This window comes from Grampus griseus (assembly GCF_964374135.1).
Source record: "Grampus griseus genome assembly, chromosome: 20".
Lineage (NCBI taxonomy): Eukaryota > Metazoa > Chordata > Mammalia > Artiodactyla > Delphinidae > Grampus > Grampus griseus.
Genome location: NC_139014.1, coordinates 21,905,282 through 21,928,405, shown reverse-complemented (window position 1 = coordinate 21,928,405; position 23,124 = coordinate 21,905,282). Strand labels below are relative to the sequence as shown.

The 23,124-nt window shown below is 42.1% G+C and overlaps 1 protein-coding gene across 1 annotated transcript; it reads left to right on the top strand.

Moving 5' to 3' along the window:
- The first annotated feature begins 2,561 nt into the window (after nucleotides 1-2,561).
- MRPL45 (mitochondrial ribosomal protein L45) lies at nucleotides 2,562-19,740 on the top strand. Its single transcript, XM_082679917.1, has 8 exons — nucleotides 2,562-2,688; nucleotides 3,579-3,756; nucleotides 4,168-4,285; nucleotides 8,214-8,312; nucleotides 17,425-17,473; nucleotides 18,371-18,520; nucleotides 18,867-19,040; nucleotides 19,246-19,740. Exons 1-8 carry the CDS (start codon nucleotides 2,623-2,625, stop codon nucleotides 19,330-19,332), a joined length of 921 nt encoding a protein of 306 aa, XP_082536043.1. The 5' UTR covers nucleotides 2,562-2,622; the 3' UTR covers nucleotides 19,333-19,740.
- Nucleotides 19,741-23,124: the final 3,384 nt, after the last annotated feature.

Here is a 23,124-nt window from a genome sequence, read left to right as displayed (position 1 = left end):
TAGAAATTTCAATAAGACGAGTGATTCCAGGAACCCCCCGTATTTGGGGAAACAGGAAATCAACTTTGCCCTCTGCCTCATCATATTTTATCTGGGATTCTACTGATCCACTTATTTTTTTCCCCCCATGATCACTTATTGAATAAATATTTGAGTGTCTACTATGTGCAAGACTGTTTTTTTGCAAGGTTAAGCCCCTAACCACCTTATTCCTTCCTCTAGTTACACAATGAGTTCCCTTCTCTTACTCTTACTTTGCTTTTTCTGAAATGTGAACTACTTGGGTTGTAGGATTACGAAATATCCTTTTCGTGTTAACTTCCCCAGGCAGACAACTCCCAATTTTCCATGGAGTTAATGAGATAGGAAGATAATACGAATTTTCCAAAACAGCAGCTAATAAAACCCACTTATAATTCATCTCAGAATGAATTAAACAAGATTGACTTCCCTTATTATTTCATCCAGGTTGATATGGAACAAGTTTGCATTCCCTGAAAAGCTGACCAGAAGGCAGGCAGAGATGATCTGGGATGTGTTGGCTACCATGTGAGGCAAACATAAAACTCAACAGTGAAGCAGATAATCCCAGAAAGACTATATCAATGTTCTGTATTAATAACCACTCATCATGGATTGGGGTTTCCCCACTTTGTCAGGAAAACCAGTAAAAAAAAAAAGTTCATGTTTTATTTTCTGGGGCATAGAGTAGATTGACAAGACTCTGTTAAGAAATAATTAGATACATCTTGGGACTTCCCTGGTGGTCCAGCGGTGAAGATTCCGCACTTGCAATGCAAAGGGCACGGGGTTCAATCCCTGGCTGGGGAACTAAGATCTCACATGTCACACAGGGTGGCCAAGAAAATGTTAAAAAAAGTAAAAATTTAAAAAAAAGAGAGGGCTTCCCTGATGGCGCAGTGGTTGAGAGTCCGCCTGCCGATGCAGGGCACACGGGTTCCTGCCCCAGTCCAGGAAGATCCCACGTGCTGCGGAGCGGCTGGGCCCGTGAGCCATGGCCGCTGAGCCTGCGCGTCCGGAGGCTGTGCTCTGCAATGAGAGAGGGCACAACAGTGAGAGGCCTGCGTAGTGCAAAAAAAAAAAAAAAAAAAAAGAGAAATAATTAAATATATCTCATTTAAATGCTTAATATGTATTCTTTAATTATCACATATGTATAACACCTAATTTCGTGTCACTATTAATGTATCATGCTATAGATTCTATGCTATGGCTAGGACTTGTGGGGGAATTCTTACCCTTGAAGAATATACAGGGACTTCCCTGGCAGTCCAGTGGTTAAGACTCTGTGCCCCCACTACAGGGGGTGCAGGTTCAATCCTCAGTTGGGGAATTAAGATCCCACATGATGCCCTGCGCAGCCAAAAAAAAAAAAAAGGAAAAAAAAATCAATGTGTGTGTGTGTGTGTGTGTGTACACACACAGTATAGTTAAAAAGTCAAGATTTAAGACATGAGATCCCTAAACTCAAAAGTAATCTCTCTTTCCTTTGATAGTCCTTAGCATTTTATTTGGACCTTAGTAGCTATTCTATTTCAACCTGTACAGCCCATAGCTCTCAACTCACTGCAAAATACCACAGGTAAATGCTCAATAAACGTTGACAGAATGAGAAAAAACCCAAGGGTACGTATGAAAAGTGTTTGTCATTCAACGATGATTACAGCACTGGATTTTCCAGGATGACGCCAACAACATGAATCCTTTAACCACTTAATGTGAAGCAATACAGCGTAGTATTCAGTGCATGGGTTCTGGAGTTTGCTTGAACCTGAATCCCAGTTCTGCCAGTTATTAGCCGTGCGACCTTAAATAAATTACGTACTTAATTTCTATGCAACATCATATGTAAAAGGAGCATATTGCTCGTTTGTGGTGAAGACTGAGTTAATATATGTAAAAAGTTTAGAAAGATGCCTGGCACCCGGTAAACAATTTCTAAGTATAAGCTATTTTTTGTTAATAAAAATATTATTGTGCCTCATATTATTATGCCTCTGTCCCAAAATGGTAAACAGATAAATACTTTTGTCAGTCCACGTGTCTTTTGCTTCAATAAACATAGTAGTCATTAATTTCCTTAATTTGCTAGTAAGAAAGAATTCTTCATACGGTACAGATTGGTAAAACTAGACCTCCGGATTAAGGTTACCCAGAATATCGAGGTCGGATACAGACCCAGAAACTAGTCATTTTTGCCCCTTCTAGGATCCAAGAAGGCACTGAAGAAAAATAGTCATCTCAGAAGGGAAACATCTTTTCGTTCACAAGGTGCAGCAATGTCCCACTCTTACTCGAATGCGGCAATGCCTGACAGCCAGGAAGTCCGGCGCGCAGGCGCAGCTTCGGCTGCACGCCCCGCCTGGCGCGTGACAACCGTGCTTCCACCCTACCCCCAACGCCGTTTTACTGCGCATGTGCAGCCCAACTCCCCCACCACCACCACCCCGGACGTGTACGTGCGCGTTCGCGCCGCTCACACTTCGGCGGCGGGCGCGTGCCCTGGAAAATTCCACTCCCGAGCTAGCTCCGCCCTATGCACCTCTTTTCCGGCCCAAGGCTTTTTACTGTCTCCATCCCGGCTGCCTTTGCGTGAGCAAAATGGCAGTCCCCTTGCCGCGGGATTTGTCTCGCTTATCCAGGGCTTTAGGATGGTGGTCTCGGCAGGTGGGTAGGGACGGGGTAGATAGGAGTCTAGGGGCTGGAGGGGAACAGAGTGCAGGGAAATACTCGCTTTGCAGTTGTCCTTGGTGAACTTGGACGTTACAGGTCGTACCTAGGCTAGGGAAGAGTTGAGATAGACGAGACATAACTACTTAACTATGTGGCTGAGTGGGGAGAGCCTTGGTAGGGCCATGAGAGCGGGCAAGTTCTCGGGGATTAAGTTTCTCCGGTTTGGTCTGGGTCTGACTGGCCTGGGGGTGTTAAAGGGGAAGAAGTTATGGTTGGAAGGTGCGTTCGCTTCCCGTTGATTTTTATAAATGTCCTTAATTGAACAGTAGCTGTAAAGAAAGGAGTCTCGTACCTGCCTGAACAAACCTCGTGGTCAGAGAGAAAGAGACCTGGCCTTTGAAGAGCTTATTGATCAGTTGGGAGCTAGAACGACAGAATAAAGTTTACATTGAGGCTCCCAATAGAATGAGCAGAATGGAATCTGAGTAAATGTAGAGGAGATGTCAAGAAGAGGACTTTTCTTCTGCTCATTTCAGTATCGGGTTGGTGTTTAAGTTCCCCATCAGACTGAGCGTTCTTTGAAAGCAGAAGCCTTGCTTTCATTAACTCTGCATCTCTAGGAGTTGGCACAGTCCTATACTATGGAAAGTACTAAATAAAGGAAAGCCTTTAGTAAACGTTGAATGGTGTTAGTAAAAGTTGCTTACTGGCTTTTAGTAAGAGACACCATAATTGTTAAGATAGTTGTGCATTTTCCCCCATGATATGTGGCTTTGTAATTGTTCCTAAGGCATTCTTTGGATGTGCCCATTCTATCTTTGCTTACAGTTTGTACAAGATTGATTTTTTTCCAGGTTACCTAACCTTTTTCTACCATCCTCCAGCCAGTCCTGGTGACTCAGTCCACAGCAGTATTTCCAGTGAGAACTAAAAAACGTTTCACACCCCCTACTTATCAACCCAAATATAAATCAGAAAAGGAGTTTGTAGAATATGCCCGGAAAGCAGGACTGGTCATTCCTCCAGAACGTTTGGAGCGTCCCATACATCTGGCCTGTACAGGTGAGACATGGTATTTCTGAGACCCTGACCCAATCCCCTTCTGTCAGAGATCTTGGAAAGTGGAATGATTTGGAGTATGAATGATAGCATTTAATTAACTACAAAATCGGTTCAGTCTCAATAATTTGTATACGTTATATTTCATGAGGTCATCTTTGATCTTGTTTTCACACTGTTCCTAGAAGACCAGGGTAAAATATCTCCATTCTGTACAAGAAGAAGCTGAGGCTCTAAGAGAAGGCTGAAATGATCTTATTCTACTTTTTCTAATGCAACACGATTCCCTTTACATGGAAGTCTATTTTGTTAGTGTATTTTGTATTCAGGAGCCCTCCCAATTTTGTATGACCTCAGGATGACTTTTTCTCAATCTTTCAATGCTTTTTTAGTTTTCTCCGTCTCTCTTTACAGCTGGTATCTTTGACGCCTATGTTCCTCCTGAGGGTGATGCCCGAGTGTCATCTCTTTCTAAGGAAGGACTGGCACAGAGAACTGAGCGATTGAAGAAGAATGTGGCATCACAATTATCGTAGGTGTCTGAGACAGCTGGGAGTCAGTATTAGAATGAAAATTTCTTGTTGCTGCTTAATCCAGAGAGGTCATCTTGGGTTAATTGTGTTGCCTGTAACTCCCTTGATAACTTGACAGTATATTCTTTCTCTGTAATAGAGCTAATGTATAATATGGGCATCTCAACCTTGATTGTTCGTTTTTGTCACATCATTTAGGAAGTTCACATTGAAGTTTGTAGGACACTTTCTGGATCACATATTTTAAAATTTAAAGTAATAGTAAGAGAGAGCATATTTTTATGAGAAATACCTTAGAGTTTAAACTTAAGAGAGTAAGAAAAGCCAAAAAGGCTTAAAAAGACAGACGTGTTCTGGGGAGCTAACTGGGCTTTAGTTAAGGAGCAGAGCCAAAACTTTCTTCTTAAAGAGACTTTCAGTATCTGTCACTCTAGCTCTAACTGTATCTGAATGATAGGTTCTTAGGGTCATATATAGATTTCTATGCACAAGTATACTGAGTCAGTGTTAATTCTTCATGTGGCCATAACCTATTTCTCTAAATACAGATCTTATCACATCAACTCTTCTGTCTCAGACTCCTTTGTGGCTCCTGTTATCTGAAGAATAAAATCCAAATTTCTTCAGTGGTATTCAGGGCTTTTTATAATTTGTCTCTTGCCTTCCTCTCCACCATGATCTCCTTATTCCATTTTTCTCATCCTAAACTTTAACCTTTCCAAACTAATTGCCAGTTCCTTGACAAATGTTGTGCTGTGTCTCTTTGCACATCCTTTCCTTTGCCTGAAAAATGTCTTTTTCTCTCAAGTATTGTGTCTGCTTTTTTTTTTTTAATTAATTAATTAATTTTTATTTTTGGCTGTTTTAGGTCTTTGTTGCTGTGCGCGGGCTTTCTCTAGTTGTGGTGAGCAGGGGCTACTCTTCGTTGCGGTGCGGGGGCTTCTCATTGTGGTTGCTTCTCTTGTTGCGGAGCGTGGGCTCTAGGCGTGCGGGCTTCAGTAGTTGTGGCATGTGGGCTCAGTGGTTGGCGGTGCACGGGCTTAGTTGCTCCACGGCATGTGGGATCTTCCCGGACCAGGGCTCGAACCCGTGTCCCCTGCATTGGCAGGTGGATTCTTAACCACTGCGCCACCAGGGAAGTCTCACTTTTTTTTTTTAATAAGAAACTCCCAATCCTTCCCTCCCCCAGCCCCTTTGGCAACCACGAGTCTGTTCTCTATGTCTGTGAGTCTTTCATAGATATGTTCATTTGTGTGTGTGTGTGTGTGTTTTTTTTTGGCTACACCACGCAGCATGTGGAATCTGAGTTTGCTGACCAGGGATCAAACCTGTGCCCTCTGCAGTGGGAGCGCAAAGTCTTAACCACTGGACCGCCAGGGAAGTCCCTGTGTTGTATTTTAGATTCCACATATAAGTGATATCATATGGTATTTGTCTTTCTCTTTCTGACTTACTTCGCTAAGTATGATAATCTCTGTCTGCTTTTAAGCCTTCTCTGACTGCTGTTGGAGCTGCCTTTGTTATAATTGTAACTGTATGCATATTCTTACTACTTCTGATAACTCTGTATTGTGATGATTTCCTCTCATGTATTTCTCTCCTAGCCTAAGAGCTGTTTGGTGGAAGGTTCATGATGATGATGAACAGAACACAGGTGGTTTTATTATGGAGTTATTATCTAGGAGAGGAAACCAGTTATTAAATACTGATTGTATACAAATAATTACAGATACGGTGAAGTATGAGTGCTGTGGGAACATATGGCAGGGAAAGATAACTTGGTCTGGGAGTTAAAGGTAAGCTTCCCTAAGGAAATGACATTTAAAGCTGGGACCTAAAGGGTTGCTTGGAGTTAGCTGAGTAGAGGGGTATAGTGAGGAATAGCATTCTAGGGAGACAAAACAGTACAAGCAAGGCTCTGAGGTGAAAAGTGCAAAGGAGTGGATTTTATCACATGCTTTTTCCCTGATTGTTGAGATGATCATGTGATATTTGTCCTTTATTCTATTGATATGGTATATTGCATTAATTGATTTTTTTAGTGTTAAACCAATCCTACATTCCTGGGATAAATTCCACTGGGTTATGGTGTCCCCCATCCTCTTAATATAGTTATAGTAACACTTTGATTAGATCAGAATTCCCTGTTTACATTATAAGTACGAAAATGCTATTGACAGCAGAGTCATGCAGCAGAGTCATGCAGAGTCATGCAGTCATGCACATTATTATTACATTTCCTGCATAATAGTTTTTTTTTCTGGTGTCGTGTCTTTTTTTCTCATTTGCTTATGGAACCCCTGGTTGTGTTAATTTTCTCTCAGTACACAGAAAACGTTAACTATTTTATCAATCCCATCTTCAAGAAGAAAGCCCTCCTGGAGCCTTCTTACCTATTTCGGTCTGGATTGATCCCTCTTTAGGCTCACTGTACATCGTGGGATCCACTTTTATCATCATCCTGATACTCCTTTTGCCTTGCTCTTATATGTATTCCCTGTGTCGTGGATTTTACCTCTCTCTCTCATGGTTCATTCAGTTATTTTGGTGGCACACATTCCCCAGCAGCTTCCTGAGAACGGGTGGATGGTAGATAAATGAGATCTTGCAAGGCTAAGGAAAAGTCTTTTTTTAGTCTCCCACTTCATTTATAATTTTCCCAGGTATAGAATTCTGGGCTGGGAGTCATTTTTTTCTCAATTAAAAGCACTGCTCCATTGTCTTTCTAACTTCCTTTTTTTTTTTTTTTTTAAATATTTATTTATTTGGCTGTGCCAGGTATTAGTTGCAGCACGAGGGATCTTTGTTGTAGTGTGCAGGATCTTTACTTGCGGCATGTGGGCTCTTTTAGTTGCATTATGTGGGCTCTTAGTTGTGGCATGCAGGATCTAGTTCCCCAACCAGGGATCGAACCCGGGCCCCCTGCGTTGGGAGCGCAGAGTTTTAACCACTGGACCACCAGGGAAGTTCCGTCTTTCTAACTTCTAATGTTGCTAGTTAGAAGCCCAATGTCTTTCTGGCTCCTGAGCCTCTGTATGAAACCTGTTTTTTCTTTCTTAGTGCTTATAGGATGTTTTCTTCGATGCCAAAATTCTGAAATTTCACTATGAAAAGCTTTGGTCTTTATTTTTTTATTTATTTTTTTAAATTTAAATTTTAATATTTGGCTGCATTGTGTCTTTGTTGCTGCGCGCTGGCTTTCTCTAGTTGCAGTGAGTGGGGGCTACTCTTCGTTGTGGTGTGCGGGCTTCTCATTGGGGTGGCTTCTCTTGTTGCGGAGCACAGGCTCTAGGCGTGTGGGCTTCAGTAGTTGCAGCATGCAGGCTCAGTAGTTGCGGCACTCGGGCCCTAGAGTACGTGGGCTTCGGTAGTTGTGGTGTGTGGGCCCTAGGGCACGCGGGCTTCAGTAGTTGTGGCGCATGGGCTTAGTTGTTCCGTGGCATGTGGGATCTTCCCGGACCAGGGATCGAACCTGTGTCCCCTGCATCGGCAGGTGGGTTCTTTTTTTTTTTTTTTGTGGTACGCGGGCCTCTCACTGTTGTGGCCTCTCCCGTTGCGGAGCACAGGCTCCGGACGTGCAGGCTCAGCGGCCATGGCTCATGGGCCCAGCCGCTCCGCGGCATGTGGGATCCTCCCGGACCGGGGCACAAACCCATGTCCCCTGCATCAGCAGGCGGACTCTCAACCACTGCGCCACCAGGGAAGCCCGGCAGGTGGATTCTTAACCACTACACCACCAGGAAGTCCCAGCTTTGGCCTTTCTTTAGAATGATTGATTTAAGTGCGAGTTAGAAGGTTGAATTTACAGGACTTGGCACGTTCAAAAATCAATTATTGAATAAATGGACAGACATTAACGGACGTAAAGTAAGCTGTAAGTTATGGAAAAGTCTTCTTTAGAAATGATTCTCATGCTTAATTTTACAGAATCCGGAGGATAAGAGAAAGTGATCCTAATTTTAAAATAAAGGACTTCCCTGAAAAAGCCCAGGATATCTTCATTGAAGCTCACCTGTGTCTAAACAAGTACGTGAACTCCCTGTCTTATACCCATTATGTTCTCAGCAGCTATTATTCTAGGCACAGGTTTTTTTTTTTTCTTCAGGTAAGAGTTCTAGAGTGGGAGATGTTCCTCTGTGGGAAATTGGAGCCTGGAGCTGTCCTTGACTCCTCTCACTGCTTCTGGGAGTTTTCACCATTTGGTCTGGCTCAGCTCCACTGGCAAGTGTTGAGACTCTGCTGAACGGCTGCTATTTTCACCCGCCTAATCCCTAATTCATCCTGACCCTTCTTGTGTGTTTGTCTTGTATATGTACATTTCCTTTCCTTAATTGTTTTGAATAAGTTTCTTTAAAAATTTTCCAACTTTTTCTTGATTCAACCAAGGGAGAAAAGTCAGGGCTGCTAGGTAGATGAAAAATCAACATGAGGGGCCTGGAATAACCTTAAGTACTAGTCCTTGGACTGTTGCCGACATTCTTTGAACTGTAGCTTGCTGTGGCTAGGCTTCAGGTAGGATCCCAAACCTATACTCTCAAATCCATTAATTATTTCTTTTTACTTTTATTTGTTTAAAAAAAGTTTTTAATTGTGAAATATTTCAAACATGTAAAAAAATACCTTGCAAGGTAATAGATGTTTACATTTTGCCATATTTGCTTCTGAATGCCTAATTGGGGGAAGAGACAGGGATAAAGCATTATAGATACAGCTAAAGCCCCATCTCCCCATTCTTCTCCTTCCTAGAAAGAACCACTATCTTCCCTATTATTCTCATGCACATTTTTATACTCACCACATGTACATGTGTATAAACAATGTACAGTATTGTTTAATGTGTTGTGAAAATTTACATGAATGATGTATTTTTCTGAAACCTGCTCTGTTTATTGTTCAGTGTAGTTTTTTTATATTTGATATTTTTTTCCTACCACATTATTTTTTGCATTCTAGTTACCATGATTTTTCTTTGTTTCTTTTTTTCCTTTCATTTGTGGTATTGATATAATTTCCTTCTGACTTTTTTATTCCTTCCACTTGTTTGGAACTATTACATTCTACTTCTGTTCTTATAATAGTTATTAAAATGTTTAGCATGTATTGTTGATAATATCACAAGAAGCTTCAAACACTTGAATTTCAGTCACTGCCTCATACATCTCCTGTGTTATTGTTATTTAGTTTTTTTAAGTTCTACCTTGTTGTTATTTCACTTGCATTTTTTTTTTAACATCTTTATTGGGGTATAATTGCTTTACAATGGTGTGTTAGTTTCTGCTTTATAACAAAGTGAATCAGTTATACATATACATATGTTCCCATATCTCTTCCCTCTTGCGTCTCCCTCCCTCCCACCCTCCCTATCCCACCCCTCCAGGCGGTCACAAAGCACCGAGCTGATATCCCTGTGCTATGCGGCTGCTTCCCACTAGCTATCTACCTTATGTTTGGTAGTGTATATATGTCCATGCCTCTCTCTCGCTTTGTCACAGCTCACCCTTCCCCCTCCCCATATCGTCAAGTCCATTCTCCAGTAGGTCTGTGTCTTTATTCCTGTCTTACCCCTAGGTTCTTCATGACTTTTTTTTTCTTAAATTCCATATATATGTGTTAGCATACGGTATTTGTCTTTCTCTTTCTGACTTACTTCACTCTGTATGACAGACTCTAGGTCTATCCACCTCATTACAAATAGCTCAATTTCATTTCTTTTTATGGCTGAGTAATATTCCATTGTATATATGTGCCACATCTTCTTTATCCATTCATCCGATGATGGGCACTTAGGTTGTTTCCATCTTGGGGCTATTGTAAATAGAGCTGCAATGAACATTTTGGTACATGACTCTTTTTGAATTATGGTTTTCTCAGGGTATATGCCCAGTAGTGGGATTGCTGGGTCATATGGTAGTTCTATTTGTAGTTTTTTAAGGAACCTCCATACTGTTCTCCATAGTGGCTGTACCAATTCACATTCCCACCAGCAGTGCAGGAGTGTTCCCTTTTCTCCACACTCTCTCCAGCATTTATTGTTTCTAGATTTTTTGATGATGGCCATTCTGACTGGTGTGAGGTGATACCTCATTGTAGTTTTGATTTGCATTTCCCTAATGATTAATGATGTTGAGCATTCTTTCATGTGTTTGTTGGCAGTCTGTATATCTTCTTTGGAGAAATGTCTGTTTAGGTCTTCTGCCCATTTTTGGATTGGGTTGTTTGTTTTTTTGTTATTGAGCTGCATAAGCTGCTTGTAAATTTTGGAAATTAATCCTTTGTCAGTTGCTTCATTTGCAAATATTTTCTCCCATTCTGAGGGTTGTCTTTTGGTCTTGTTTATGGTTTCCTTTGCTGTGCAAAAGCTTTGAAGTTTCATTAGGTCCCATTTGTTTATTTTTGTTTTTATTTCCATTTCTCTAGGAGGTGGGTCAAAAAGGATCTTGCTGTGATTTATGTCATAGAGTGTTCTGCCTATGTTTTCCTCTAAGAGTTTTATAGTGTCCGGTCTTACATTTAGGTCTTTAATCCACTTTGAGTTTATTTTTGTGTATGGTGTTAGGGAGTGTTCTAATATCATTCTTTTACATGTAGCTGTCCAGTTTTCCCAGCACCACTTATTGAAGAGTCTTTTCTCCATTGTATATCCTTGCCTCCTTTGTCGTAGATTAGTTGACCATAGGTGCATGGGTTTATCTCTGGGCTTTCTATCCTGTTCCATTGATCTATATTTCTGTTTTTATGCCAGTACCATATTGTCTTGATTACTGTAGCTTTGTAGTATAGTGTGAGGTCAGGGAGTCATCAGTGCCTTATAGTTTTCTGCATACAGGTCTTTTGTCTCCCTAGGTAGGTTTATTCCTAAGTATTTTGTTCTTTTTGTTGCAATGGTAAATGGGAGTGTTTCCTTAATTTCTCTTTCAGATTTTTCATCATTAGTGTATAGGAATGCAAGAGATTTCTGTGCATTAATTTTGTATCCTGCAACTTTACCAGATTCATTGATTAGCTCTAGTAGTTTTCTGGTGACATATTTAGGATTCTCTATGTATAGTATCATGTCATCTGCAAACAGTGACAGTTTTACTTCTTCTTTTCCAATTTGTATTCCTTCTATTTCTTTTTTTTCTCTGATTGCTGTGGCTAAGACTTCCAAAACTATGTTGAATAATAGTGGTGAGAGTGGACATCCTTGTCTTGTTCCTGATCTTAGAGGAAATGCTTTCAGGTTTTCACCATTGAGAATGATGTTTGCTGTGGGTTTGTCATATATGGCCTTTATTATGTTGAGGTAGGTTCCCTCTATGCCCACTCTCTGGAGAGTTTTTATCATAAATGGGTATTGAATTTTGTCAAAAGCTTTTTCTGCATTGATTGAGTTGATCATATGGGTTTTATTCTTCAGTTTGTTAATATGGTTTATCACATTGACTGATTTGCATATATTGAAGAATCCTTGCATCCCTGGGATAAATCCCACTTGATCGTGGTGTATGATCCTTTTAGTGTGCTGTTGGATTCTGTTTGCTAGTATTTTGTCGAGGATATTTGCATCTATATTCATCAGTGATATTGGTCTGTAATTTTCTTTTTTTTGTAGTATCTTTGTCTGGTTTTGGTATCACAGAGATGGTGGCCTCATAGAATGAGTTTGGGAGTGTTCCTTCCTCTGCAATTTTTGGAAGAGTTTGAGAAGGATGGATGTTAGCTCTTCTCTGAGTGTTTGATAGAATTCACCTGTGAAGCCATCTGGTCCTGGACTTTTGTTTGTTGGAAGATTTTTAATCACAGTTCAATTTCATTACTTGTGATTGGTCTGTTCATATTTTGATTTCTTCCTGGTTCAGTCATGGAAGATTATACCTTTCTAAGAATTTGTGCATTTCTTCCAGGTTGTCCATTTTTTCCAGGTTGTCCATTTTATTGGCATAGAGTTGCTTGTAGTAGTCTCCTAGGATGCTTTGTATTTCTGCGGTGTCTGTTGTAACTTCTCCTTTTTCATTTCTAATTTTATTGATTTGAGTCTTCTCCCTCTTTTTCTTGATGAGTCTGGCTAATGGTTTATCAATTTTGTTTATCTTCTCAAAGAACCAGATTTTAGTTTTATTGATCTTTGCTATTGTTTTCTTTGTTTCTGTTTCATTTATTTCTGCTCTGTTCTTTATGATTTCTTTCCTTCTGCTAACTTTGGGTTTTGTTTGCTCTTCTTTCTCTAGTTCCTTTAGGTGTAAGGTTAGATTGTTTATTTGAGATTTTTCTTGTTTCTTGAGGTAGGCTTGTATAGCTGTAAACTTCCCTCTTAGAACTGCTTTTGCTGCATCCCATAGGTTTTGGATCGTTGTGTTTTTATTGTCATTTGTCTCTAGGTATTTTTTGATTTCCTCTTTGATTTCCTTAGTGATTTCTTGGTTATTTAGTAACGTATTGTTTAACCTCCATGTGTTTGTGTTTTTTATGTTTTTTTCCCCTGTAATTCATTTCTAATCTCATAGTGTTGTGGTTAGAAAAGATGCTTGATATGATTTCAGCTTTCTTAAATTTACTGAGGCTTGATTTGTGAGCCAAGATGTGATCTATCCTGGAGAATGTTCGTGCACGCTTGAGAAGAAAGTGTAATCTGCTGTTTTTGGATGGGATGTCCTATAAATATCAATTAAATCTATCTGGTCTGTTGTGTCATTTAAAGCTTGTGTTTGCTTATTAATTTTCATTTTGGATGATCTGTCCTTTGGTGTAAGTGAGGTGTTAATTTACCCCACTATTATTGTGTTACTGTCGATTTCCTCTTTCACAGCAGTTAGCAGTTGTCTTATGTGTTGAGGTGCTCCTATGTTGGGAGCATATGTATTTATAATTGTTATATCTTCTTGGATTGATCCCTTGATCATTAGGTAGTGTCCTTCCTTGTCTCTTGTAACATTCTTTAAAGTCTATTTTATCTGATGTGAGTATTGCTACTCCAGCCTTCTTTAGATTTCCATTTGCATGGAATATCTTTTCCCATCCCCTCCCTTTCAGTCTGTATGTGTCCCTAGGTCTGAAGTGGGTCTTTTGTAGACAGCATATATATGGATCTTGTTTTTGTATCCATTCAGCAAGCCTCTGTCTTTTGGTTGGAGCATTTAATCCATTCACATTTCAGGTAATTATCGATACATATGTTCCTATTACCATTTTCTTAATTGTTTTGGGTTTGTTTTTGTAGGTCCTTTTCTTCTCTTGTGTTTCCCACTTAGAGAAGTTCCTTTAGCATTTGTTGTAGAGCTGGTTTGGTGGTGCTGAATTCTCTTAGCTTTTGCTTGTCTGTAAAGCTTTTGAATTCTCCATCAAATCTGATTGAGATCCTTGCCGGGTAGAGTAATCTTGGTTGTAGGTTCTTCCCTTTCGTCACTTTAAATATGTCATGCCACTCCCTTCTGGCTCGTAGAGTTTCTGCTGAGAAATCAGCTGTTAACCTTATGGGAGTTTCCTTGTATGTTATTTGTCATTTTTCCCTCGCTGCTTTCAATAATTTTTCTTTGTCTTTAATTTTTGTCAGTTTGATTACTGTGTGTCTCAGCATGTTTCTACTTGGGTTTATCCTGTATGGGACTCTTTGTGCTTCCTGGACTTGGGTGGCTATTTCCTTTTCCATGTTAGGAAAGTTTTCGGCTGTACTCTCTTCAGATACTTTCTCAGGTGCTTTCTCTGTCTCTTCTCCTTCTGGGACCCCTGTAATGTGAATGTTGTTGTGTTTAATGTTGTCCCACAGGTCTCTTAGGCTGTCTTCATTTCTTTTCATTCTTTTTTCTATATTCTGTTCCGCAGCAGTGAATTCCACCATTCTGTCTTCCAGGTCACTTATCCGTTCTTCTGCCTCAGTTATTCTGCTATTGATTCCTTCTAGTGTATTTTTCATTTCAGTTATTGTATTGTTCATGTCTGTTTGTTTGTTCTTTAATTCTTCTAGGTCTTTGTTAAACATTTCTTGCATCTTCTCGATCTTTGCCTCCATTCATTTTCCGAGGTCCTGGATCATCTTCACTATCATCATTCTGAATTCTTTTTCTGGAAGATTTCCTATCTCCACTTCATTTAGTTGTTTTTCTGGGGTTTTATCTTGTTCCTTCATCTGCTACGTAGCCCTCTGCCTTTCCATCTTGTCTATCTTCCTGTGAATGTAGTGTTTGTTCCACAGGCTGCAGGATTGTAGTTCTTCTTGCTTCTGCTGTCTGCCCTCTGGTGGATCTATTGATGTTCTTATTTCATACATTGTTTTCTGATTTCCTTTAGTTCTTTGTCCATGCTTACCTTTATCTCAGTGAGCGTAAGTAGGATAGTTGATTTAACGTCTTTGGCTAATAATTCCAGTGTCTGGGCTTTCTCAGGGATGGTTTCTGTCAAAAATTTTTTTCCTGTGGATGGGCCATACTTTTGTATTTCTTTGTATACTTTGTAATTTTTTTGTTGAGAACTGGACATTCTGAGTATTATTATGTGGTAACTCTGGAAATCAGATTCCTCTGCTTCTCAGGAATTGCTGACTTTGCTCATCAGTGCCACTGCCATCCATTTGTGACTTTTCCAAACTAGTATTGCTAAGTGTGTATTCTTTGTTGTGGGTAGTCGTTGAAGTTTCTGTTCCATCATCTCTGCAATCAGCCAGTGACTTGACAAAGATTTCCTAAATTGTCTGGCTGAATAAAAACAAAACAGGTGTTCTTGGTCCTTTATCCCTTTAAATCTGTTGGTGGGAAAAGCTGCTGCAGCCAGCAGGGCTGAAACCATGACATCATTTGCTCTGGTCTCTCTGCAATCCACCAACCTGACCAAAATGTGCAACTCAAATTTTTGGAGGGAGGGGTCCCTACTGCCTGCCCTTGCGCCAGCCATCCACTCCAGGAACACAGGCTACTATCCCCACCAGTAATGGCAGGGCTGAGGGAAAGAGGAGGGTAGGTGGTTTGCACATGTTCTTAAACTCAAGATCACTGGCTTCTCCCTTCGTCAAGCACTTCCCTAGTTGTTATAGGTGTCCAGTCAACATCCAGAGTTCTGAAATTGTGGTTCTGGTTATTTTTTCTAATTTATCAGTTGTTTCAATGGAGGGACCCAACCCTAGTGCTTCCTCCTCTGTCATTTTGCTTGACGTCTGTGTCTGTTGATTTTGCTAGCTTCCAGATGTTTTGTAATGTTTCACTGTGAGCTCATCTGCAATGGAGAGTTTTTCTTCTGAGGGAATTCCAAACAACCTAAGTTATGAATATGATCCCAGAGAGGTTTTGGGGTGTTTCTGCCAGATACTCTAGGGATATCCTTGGCCAGGTGTCAGTTTGTTTTTTTGTTTTGTTTTGTTTTGTTTTGTTTGCAGTACGTGGGCCTCTCACTGTTGTGGCCTCTCCCGTTGCGGAGCACAGGCTCCGGACGCGCAGGCTTAGCGGCCATGGCTCACGGGCCCAGCCGCTCCGCGGCATGTGGGATCCTCCCGGACCGGGGCACGAACCCGTGTCCCCTGCATTGGCAGGCAGACTCTCAACCACTGCACCACCAGGGAAGCCCAGGTATCAGTTTCTATGTTAATTTCTTAGCTTAGGAATTCTTACATCATACAGATACCATAAATTCTGTGTCCACCTCTGGGTATAATGTGGACTTAAGGCTTTAATTTTTTGTGGGAGTTTTTAAAATTTGTTTTTTAGACACCCCCACCCCCACCCCAAGCCCTAGAGTGAGGGAAACTTTATATCTAGGTTGGTGGACTATTTTCTAATTTCCCTTTCCTGCAGGTACAGGACTCTTTGAGGGTCATAGCTTTATGCAGGGATCTCAGTTCCAACTCCCTGTCCTTCCAGCATCCAAGGTTTTAGGAAAAGTCAAGCTCTAGCCATCAGATCCTATTTCTAGATCCCTAAATCATCTCTGTGCTGTTGTGGTATCAGGTTGTATTCTTTCCATTCTGCTTTTAACTCACTCTTCCTTTCTGGCATCTAAGAACTTACCTTCCTTTCTTGTGAACTAGGCTAGAGATTTTAAAATGTGTGTGTGTCTGTGTGTATTATATTCTCTCCAACCTTTCTGGATGTTTATAGTGGGAGCAGTTTTACATAAGCTCAGTCCATTATGTTGCCCAAAGCAGATGTCCTCCTTTTATTTTTCAGGGTAAGTTCTATTGCAAAATACTGAGTGAACTCATAAAACGGGGAATTTATTTCTACTGAAGATTTCTAGGCCAGGACAGTGACAAGGAAGAATTTATTCTGAGGTGGCAAGCATGGTGGTTGTGGTAGCTGTCACCACACCTCAGTCTAGTCTAGTTTAGAGCTACAGTGGGGGAAATGACTTGGAATCTTTTGTATTTGGAATAGAAGTGGAAGGGAAGCAGGTAGACAGAACTAATCCATTACCCACTGTGGGATTAGAGACACAATTTTTCAAAGGGCAAAGACTTAAACTGCTCAGAAAGTATTAAATTGTGGGGAAAAGTCATGAATGTGTATCTGAAAGAAACTAATCTGTGGTCTTAGGTTTATTTGAAGCCCTTCAGTTAGGACCCCTCCTAAAATCTTACATGTACAGGAGCTGGGGTTTGCCAACTATTTTCTTACTGTTACTGCATAGAATCAGCATAACTAGATCACTCTGGCAGCAACAAAGATGGGGCGGGGGGCAGTTTTATGTAGAAAAGACCAGAAAAAACAGATGGTTATCTTTTGGCTAGGTTCAAAGATGAATGTGTAAGAAATAAGGCTAAGCAGTCGGTATTGATGATGTGTCCATGGTAAGAGGAGATAAATTGAGCTTTTGATTGTTATTTGTGTTGGATTTTGTTCCAACTTAGAACAAAAATCAGTCCCCACATCCCAGTGAGGGTTTCTTGCCCATCTCAAGGAGGTACAGTAATTTCAGCGAAATTTCTTTCTGCTCCTGAGATTCAAACATAACTTTACGCTGCTCTTAGATCTCACGGTTTTCCGGTAAATCATGTTGTTTTTCATCTTTGGACTAGGACCAGGACTTAGTATATTACCTGGCTTATAGTAGGTGTGCAGAAAATGTTTATAAAAATGAAGGGAGTTGTTTTCTATTTTCAGGGCCATTTTCAGCTTTCATACACAGTATCATAAAAGCAGGAGGAGTCAGTGATAAATATCTCTTTCCTTTTTAGCTCAGACCATGACCGGCTTCATACCTTGGTAACTGAAAACTGTTTTCCGGTAGGTTCTTATCTTCCTTAAAACTGTGGGACCCCTGAGTAGACAGATTCTAGCTATCCCCTCTGATTTTCTTAAGGATCAGTTTTGAGAGTACAGGAAGTCTAAGGCAAAAGCTGAAGTTCCATTATTTTTGGCTGAATGATGACGACTTGATATGGACTCTGGTAAAGGCCACACAGGTGAAGAAAGAAGAAGTCCCTCAGCAAGCAGTACTGAGACATACCTATATGTCATACCTGTCTAGACATACCTAGACAGCCCTGCACATACCTATACTACAGTAAAGGATTTAACCAGTGTTCGTGAGGCTTACATTGTGTGATAACAGGGGTGCTAGGTACTCTGGGAGACCCCTAACAATGAGGACTTGGTGGTTCAGTTAGAGGTTCAGGAATAAGAACTTCAGTTTCTATCAGTTTTGCTTCATCTCCCCAGGGACAAGTATCGCTATCCTAGTCTTAGCAGGTTAGCCTTTATAAAAGGCTATAAAATTCCTATAAAATCCCACCTTTCATTGCCAAAAGGTGAGAGGAAAAAAAACCAAACATGTGCAGTCAACAGAAGTGCATGCAATAATGAGCAGATTATGGACGTGTGTAGGAGGGATAATGGGGTATTAGGTAAGCTGGCAGGTTGGAGTGTGGCCTTCATTGATTTGGAGAAGGGTCCTCAAGGAGGTAGGTGGGTCTTGAGTTGTGTTTTAGAAATGGAAAGAGAGTTGTTGTGAGGTGAGCATGAGCAGTAGCTTAAGGTGAGAGAAAATAAGCACCAGAGAGCATTTGATGGGAAACGTTGCATGTTGACTGTGGTATTGCAGGAAGAGCAAGCGTGGAAATAAGCTCCAACTTCCCTACAGGGAGGGAAAAATCCAGTTGAACTATTCTCCTCTGCCCTCAGGACATGGTCTGGGACATCAAATACAAGACCGTCCGCTGGAACTTTGTAGAATCTTTAGAGCCACCCCAGGTGGTGCAGGTTCGCTGTTCAAGTCTGCTGAACCAGGGCAACGCGTATGGCCAGGTCACCATCCGCATGCACACCCGGCAGGTAGAGGCACCAGTCTGCTTTCCTCCCAGCTTTCTTCACTCTCAGGTTGGGCACCTCCCTCTGATTTCTGGGTACAGCTGCCCGGGACTCTGAGTTCTAAGGAAAGGTCTGTCTTACCTTGTCACTGCACCCTTCCCACTGCTGGATGTTAGCTGTACTAAAACAGGTGTGGGGATATTCTTCCCCACCCTTCCTGGACTCCCTCCTACCTCCTTCCACCACCCCGCCCCCCCGCCCCCCAGTCAAAAACCCTCTAAGAGTAAAGTGTCAGTGGTTGATCTGTTAGTCTAGATTCAGAATTAAACAACTCTGAGGACTAACTGACTAGATGTGCTTTCATTTTCAGACTCTGGCCATCTATGATCGGTTTGGCCGGTTGATGTATGGACAGGAAGATGTGCCCAGGGATGTCCTGGAGTATGTTGTCTTTGAAAAGCATCTGGTGAATCCCTATGGGAGCTGGAGAATGCATGGCAAGATCATTCCCCCATGGGCACCCCCTAAGCAGCCTATCCTTAAGGTAAAGCAGCTTGCATGGTTTAAGACATGGCATTCTAAGCCACTCCTGTTGGGCTCCACCTAGTGGACAGAGAGGGTGATGCACCACCAGGAAGAGGAGTCCTCTTGTTGGCGGTGGGCATGGAGGTGGGCATGGAGGCGGGCATGAATCTCTTAGGTAAGCCATGGACTTGGATAGTAGATAACTCAGTATCCTGCTCTTTCAGACGGTGATGATCCCTGGCCCCCAGATGAAACCTTGGGAAGAGTATGAAGAGCCACAAGGAGAGGCCCATAAGCCTCAGCTAGCGTGATGGCAAAAGTGACTCCTCGGGTGAAGCGTGGGTGGTGATGTGGCTGGAAGCTGTGAAGTCTGGGAGTCTGGGAGCTGTGAAGTCATCCATTTTCTTCATGCTGTAGAAAGAGCTACCTTTGTTCTCTCTTGCCCTGCTTGGATCTTTTTAGCAGTCTCATCCTCAGTAACCACTACTGATGGTTGGGCCCTAGTGGGTTGGTCCTGTGCACAGCAATGGACCTACTTCTTCTTTTTTTAATCTTATATCTAGCTTCTAACTCCAGATGAAAAACAGTATGTTTCAGAGAACATCTGATACCAGCTTTTCCGGCAGCAAGAACTGTCAGGAGCAAACTGGCAGAACTTTCTTTCTAATTACAGGGCAGGATCAGAGTTTGAAATAAAACACTATCAGGTATTGGACAAATGTGGTGGGTTCTGTATATTTCTCCTGGTTCAGGATGGAAGTAGACCAGCCTTCAGAGGGCAGAAGTGGAAGTTATCTTAATTGTGAGTGATGTGACTTACAGGAAATCCAGACTTGGGAAAAATAATTAGTGTTTATTAAAGTGGCGTAATTTAAGAGGGTCTTTTCGCATACACTGACTCACTGAATCAATATTTGTATTTCATAGATGAATGTAAATCCAAAGAAATCATTTAGCCCTCAGCCTTTGGATTTTGTTCTTAATTATCAGCTGCATCCTGGTGTGATCCCAGGAAGCGTTAGAGGAGGAAGGGGCCATGGTAGTGTGGATACATTTGGGAAATCCATCAATAAGACTTAGTTCCCTGATTTCTAGCACCTTTTGGAGATGGTGACTTTTTTTCCATCCCGAATTTGGAGGCAAAGATACCAGAATATGGACCCATGTAGAGTGAAGCAGCCCAGCCCCTTCTTGTTCCTTAGCTCAAGCTGGGGGAGGATGTGGGACTTCTCATGCTCATGTCCTGGGTCATCTGAGGTATGACAAGGGAAATCACTGTCCCAGCAGCAAGCTCGGTTTATAGTACTATTACTTTGATCAGCCCATGAGGGCTCCCCTTAAAAATCAGGACCTTAATTCTTGTGTTTCTGTTTTTCAAATCTAGTATTTTCTTTTAAGGAGTTTATCACCTGGGTTAAGGATTAATCTGTTCTGACCTTGTCTTGAGAGTAGAGCCCAAAGAAACTGGAATCAGGTTGAGAATAACCTGACCCCTCAGTCTCTGTAAAGCTACCATTTCAGCAAAGCAGCAAACAGACCAGGCCTCCCTGGGGAAAACTGATGTTTTAATAACAGCTGCTGAGTGCTGACCATAGACACAAGGTGTGTATGCTTAGGGAAGAGGCAGCACTAGTAGGTTAATCCACAGCAGCCACCCTCATCGTGCTACTTAGTTTCTACCCTTTTGGCTTAAAATGTACATCAGTTTCCAGCATTGTTGCCCAAGTGAGGTTTGATCATATCCTATTTGCCTGAGCCCTGGATTAAGGCAAAATGAGAAGGGAAGTGCTTTGAGTAGGATCCACAGCTGGGGAGTATGGAGTAAGGGGAGGCAATCCTGGGAGGGTAGGGAAGCAGACACAAAGCGCACTTAATGGCTAAACGACGTCTTGATTTCTCTGAATATATTAAAACACAGTGTTTCACATAAGCTGTTTCACCTCACTCCACCTCACTCCCCTCACTCCCCTGTCTCAGGGATCTCTAGATAATCCTAAATAGCAGCTAAGCCAGGGAGCCACCAGGGAGCCAGAGGATAAGTGCAATTTTCATTTCCCCTTGGGATCAAATCCAGCTGAGCAAATGGCCCAGATGTACAGGATTGGCTTGAAGGGCCGGGCGGAGGCCATCTGCAGTGCCACCCATGTAGCTGGGCACTGGCTGAGAATTAGCCAGACAGTCCCATTGTCCTGAAGGCTGCCATGTGGCTACCTTGGGCTTTAGAGCAGGCATTGTTCTTTCCTTATCTATCTACTATTAATATTTAGAAACATTGAAAAAATAAAATCACCATAATGAATAAGCTAGAAACAACTGCAATAGTCAAGAAGAAGCATTCTTTATTTTTTTCCCCATGGTTTATTTCACAACTGTGGTTAGAGAGACAACTTTTCTGTTCCCAGCTAGTCCAGACCCAGTGGGATTGTTCTGAGGTGTAGAATTTGCATTGGCTCGCAAGCTGTGAGGCTAACTAGCTAGAGCCCAGAAAAACAACACACCTTAGTTACTGCTCTGGAGGCCTAGGGCAGGGGACCTAGGTAAGAGGGAAGGCCTAGATACGGAACAAGGGCCTCTGGTCTCTGAAAGTGGGTTACTCCATTCCTTCTTTTTGGAAATGGAGCACTTTGCTCCTATTTCTGTGAAGCCCTGTAGCTGCCCAGAGTATTTACATGCAGACTGGTATTTTCCCCATTGGGTGTTTGGTCCCCTTCTTTTGTGTTTTTCCTCCTGGTGAATGGCATCAGTATCTGTCCAGTTAGAGGGTGGGCCCTTGTGCCATGTTTAGTCTGCCTATTTCCACCCCCACCTCACCCCTGCCGATCCTGGGACGTCTGTGACCAACGTTTTTCTCCTTCCTCATTCCCCTCTGGTAGTATCACTTAATTCCAGCACTCTGTTATCTAGGACCACTTAAGTAAGGGTAGCCTGAATTGACTTGAGAGAATTGAGCCGAGCTAAGAACGAGAGAGAGCTCCCTAAGAAAGGAGGCTTTGTATTTACACGATGCCCTTTCCCTGGCCCTCGGGCCTCTAACCTGCCTCATAGCACTACTCTTTCTGAGGGCAGTTAAAGTGCTGGCTGTAAACAGGACCTCCTTTCTTGCTCGGGCTTCTCGGGAAAGAGACTGATGTGGGCCTCCTGTTACTGAGCAAGTGATTTTGAGTGGTTCTTGCATTGGAACCAGAAATTCCCCCTGGCTCCAGTTGCACTTGACAACAGAGAGGGGTCCCTTTGATGACAGCACTGAAAGGCTAGGAGAATGAGGCAGTGGGGTGAACTCTGCAGATTGGCAAAAGATGGGGCAGGAAGGAGGGAAGGCCATCTGAAAAGGCTTGTAAGAGTCATACTTCTTAAACTGGGCTCAAACTGGAGCAATTGCCTTTCCCTTTATGCTCTCTGTCTCTGATGTTGCTTTAGATGCCAGATGTTGACGTAAGTGTGCTTGATTCTCTGTACTTCAGCAGTCAAGCAGGGCAGGTACGAGAGAATAAAGCAGAACCTGGAGATCCAAAGTCAAAATGACAGGATCTTTGAGGCATTTCAGGCACCTCTTTTGAGCCATTTAAGTTTTCCCCCTGATTTATCTTTGAACTTGAATAAGTGGCTTCTAAGCTTCCTATGGTGACCTTCCTCAGCCCCTATGTTGCCAATGCCTTGCGTGGTTTAGTTTCTTCCCAAAAAATGTCCTTTGTAGACTTCACAGAAGAATGGGTCTCCTTTTGAGAAAATGTGGGCTGGGCACAGCTGACTTGCCTTTATCGCTAACATTGGCTTTACAAGTGAGTGTCCTGTCACAGACAGCTTGTGTTGAGTATTCTAGCTGGATGGGAGGATTCATTAGAAGTGGAAGGTCCGGCCCTTGTTCTCTGGAGCAGGAAGAAGAGTTGGAAGTAAAGAGGGGATGGGATTAACTTTTGCGGTCCGAGCAAAACCCTTTTTGTACAATTTGTCTTGGAATGAGTTGACTTCTGTCCACCTTGGAGAGAGAAAGTGGCCAAGTGTGTTTGATTCCATTTTTTGGAAACACCTAGGACTTGGAAAGGACTTTGGCTTCGAAAAGATAGCCACCCAATGTTTCACCTCACCTGATGGAGTTGTTACTC

What these genes read in the sequence shown, in the direction of transcription:
- MRPL45 (XM_082679917.1), top strand. Translation starts at nt 2,623, where the DNA reads ATGGCAGTCCCCTTGCCGCGGGATTTGTCTCGCTTATCCAGGGCTTTA. An exon ending in CATACATCTGGCCTGTACAG is followed by an intron (nt 3,757 to 4,167) that starts GTGAGACATGGT and finishes CTCTCTTTACAG; the next exon opens with CTGGTATCTTTGACGCCTAT. An exon ending in AATGTGGCATCACAATTATC is followed by an intron (nt 4,286 to 8,213) that starts GTAGGTGTCTGA and finishes TTAATTTTACAG; the next exon opens with AATCCGGAGGATAAGAGAAA.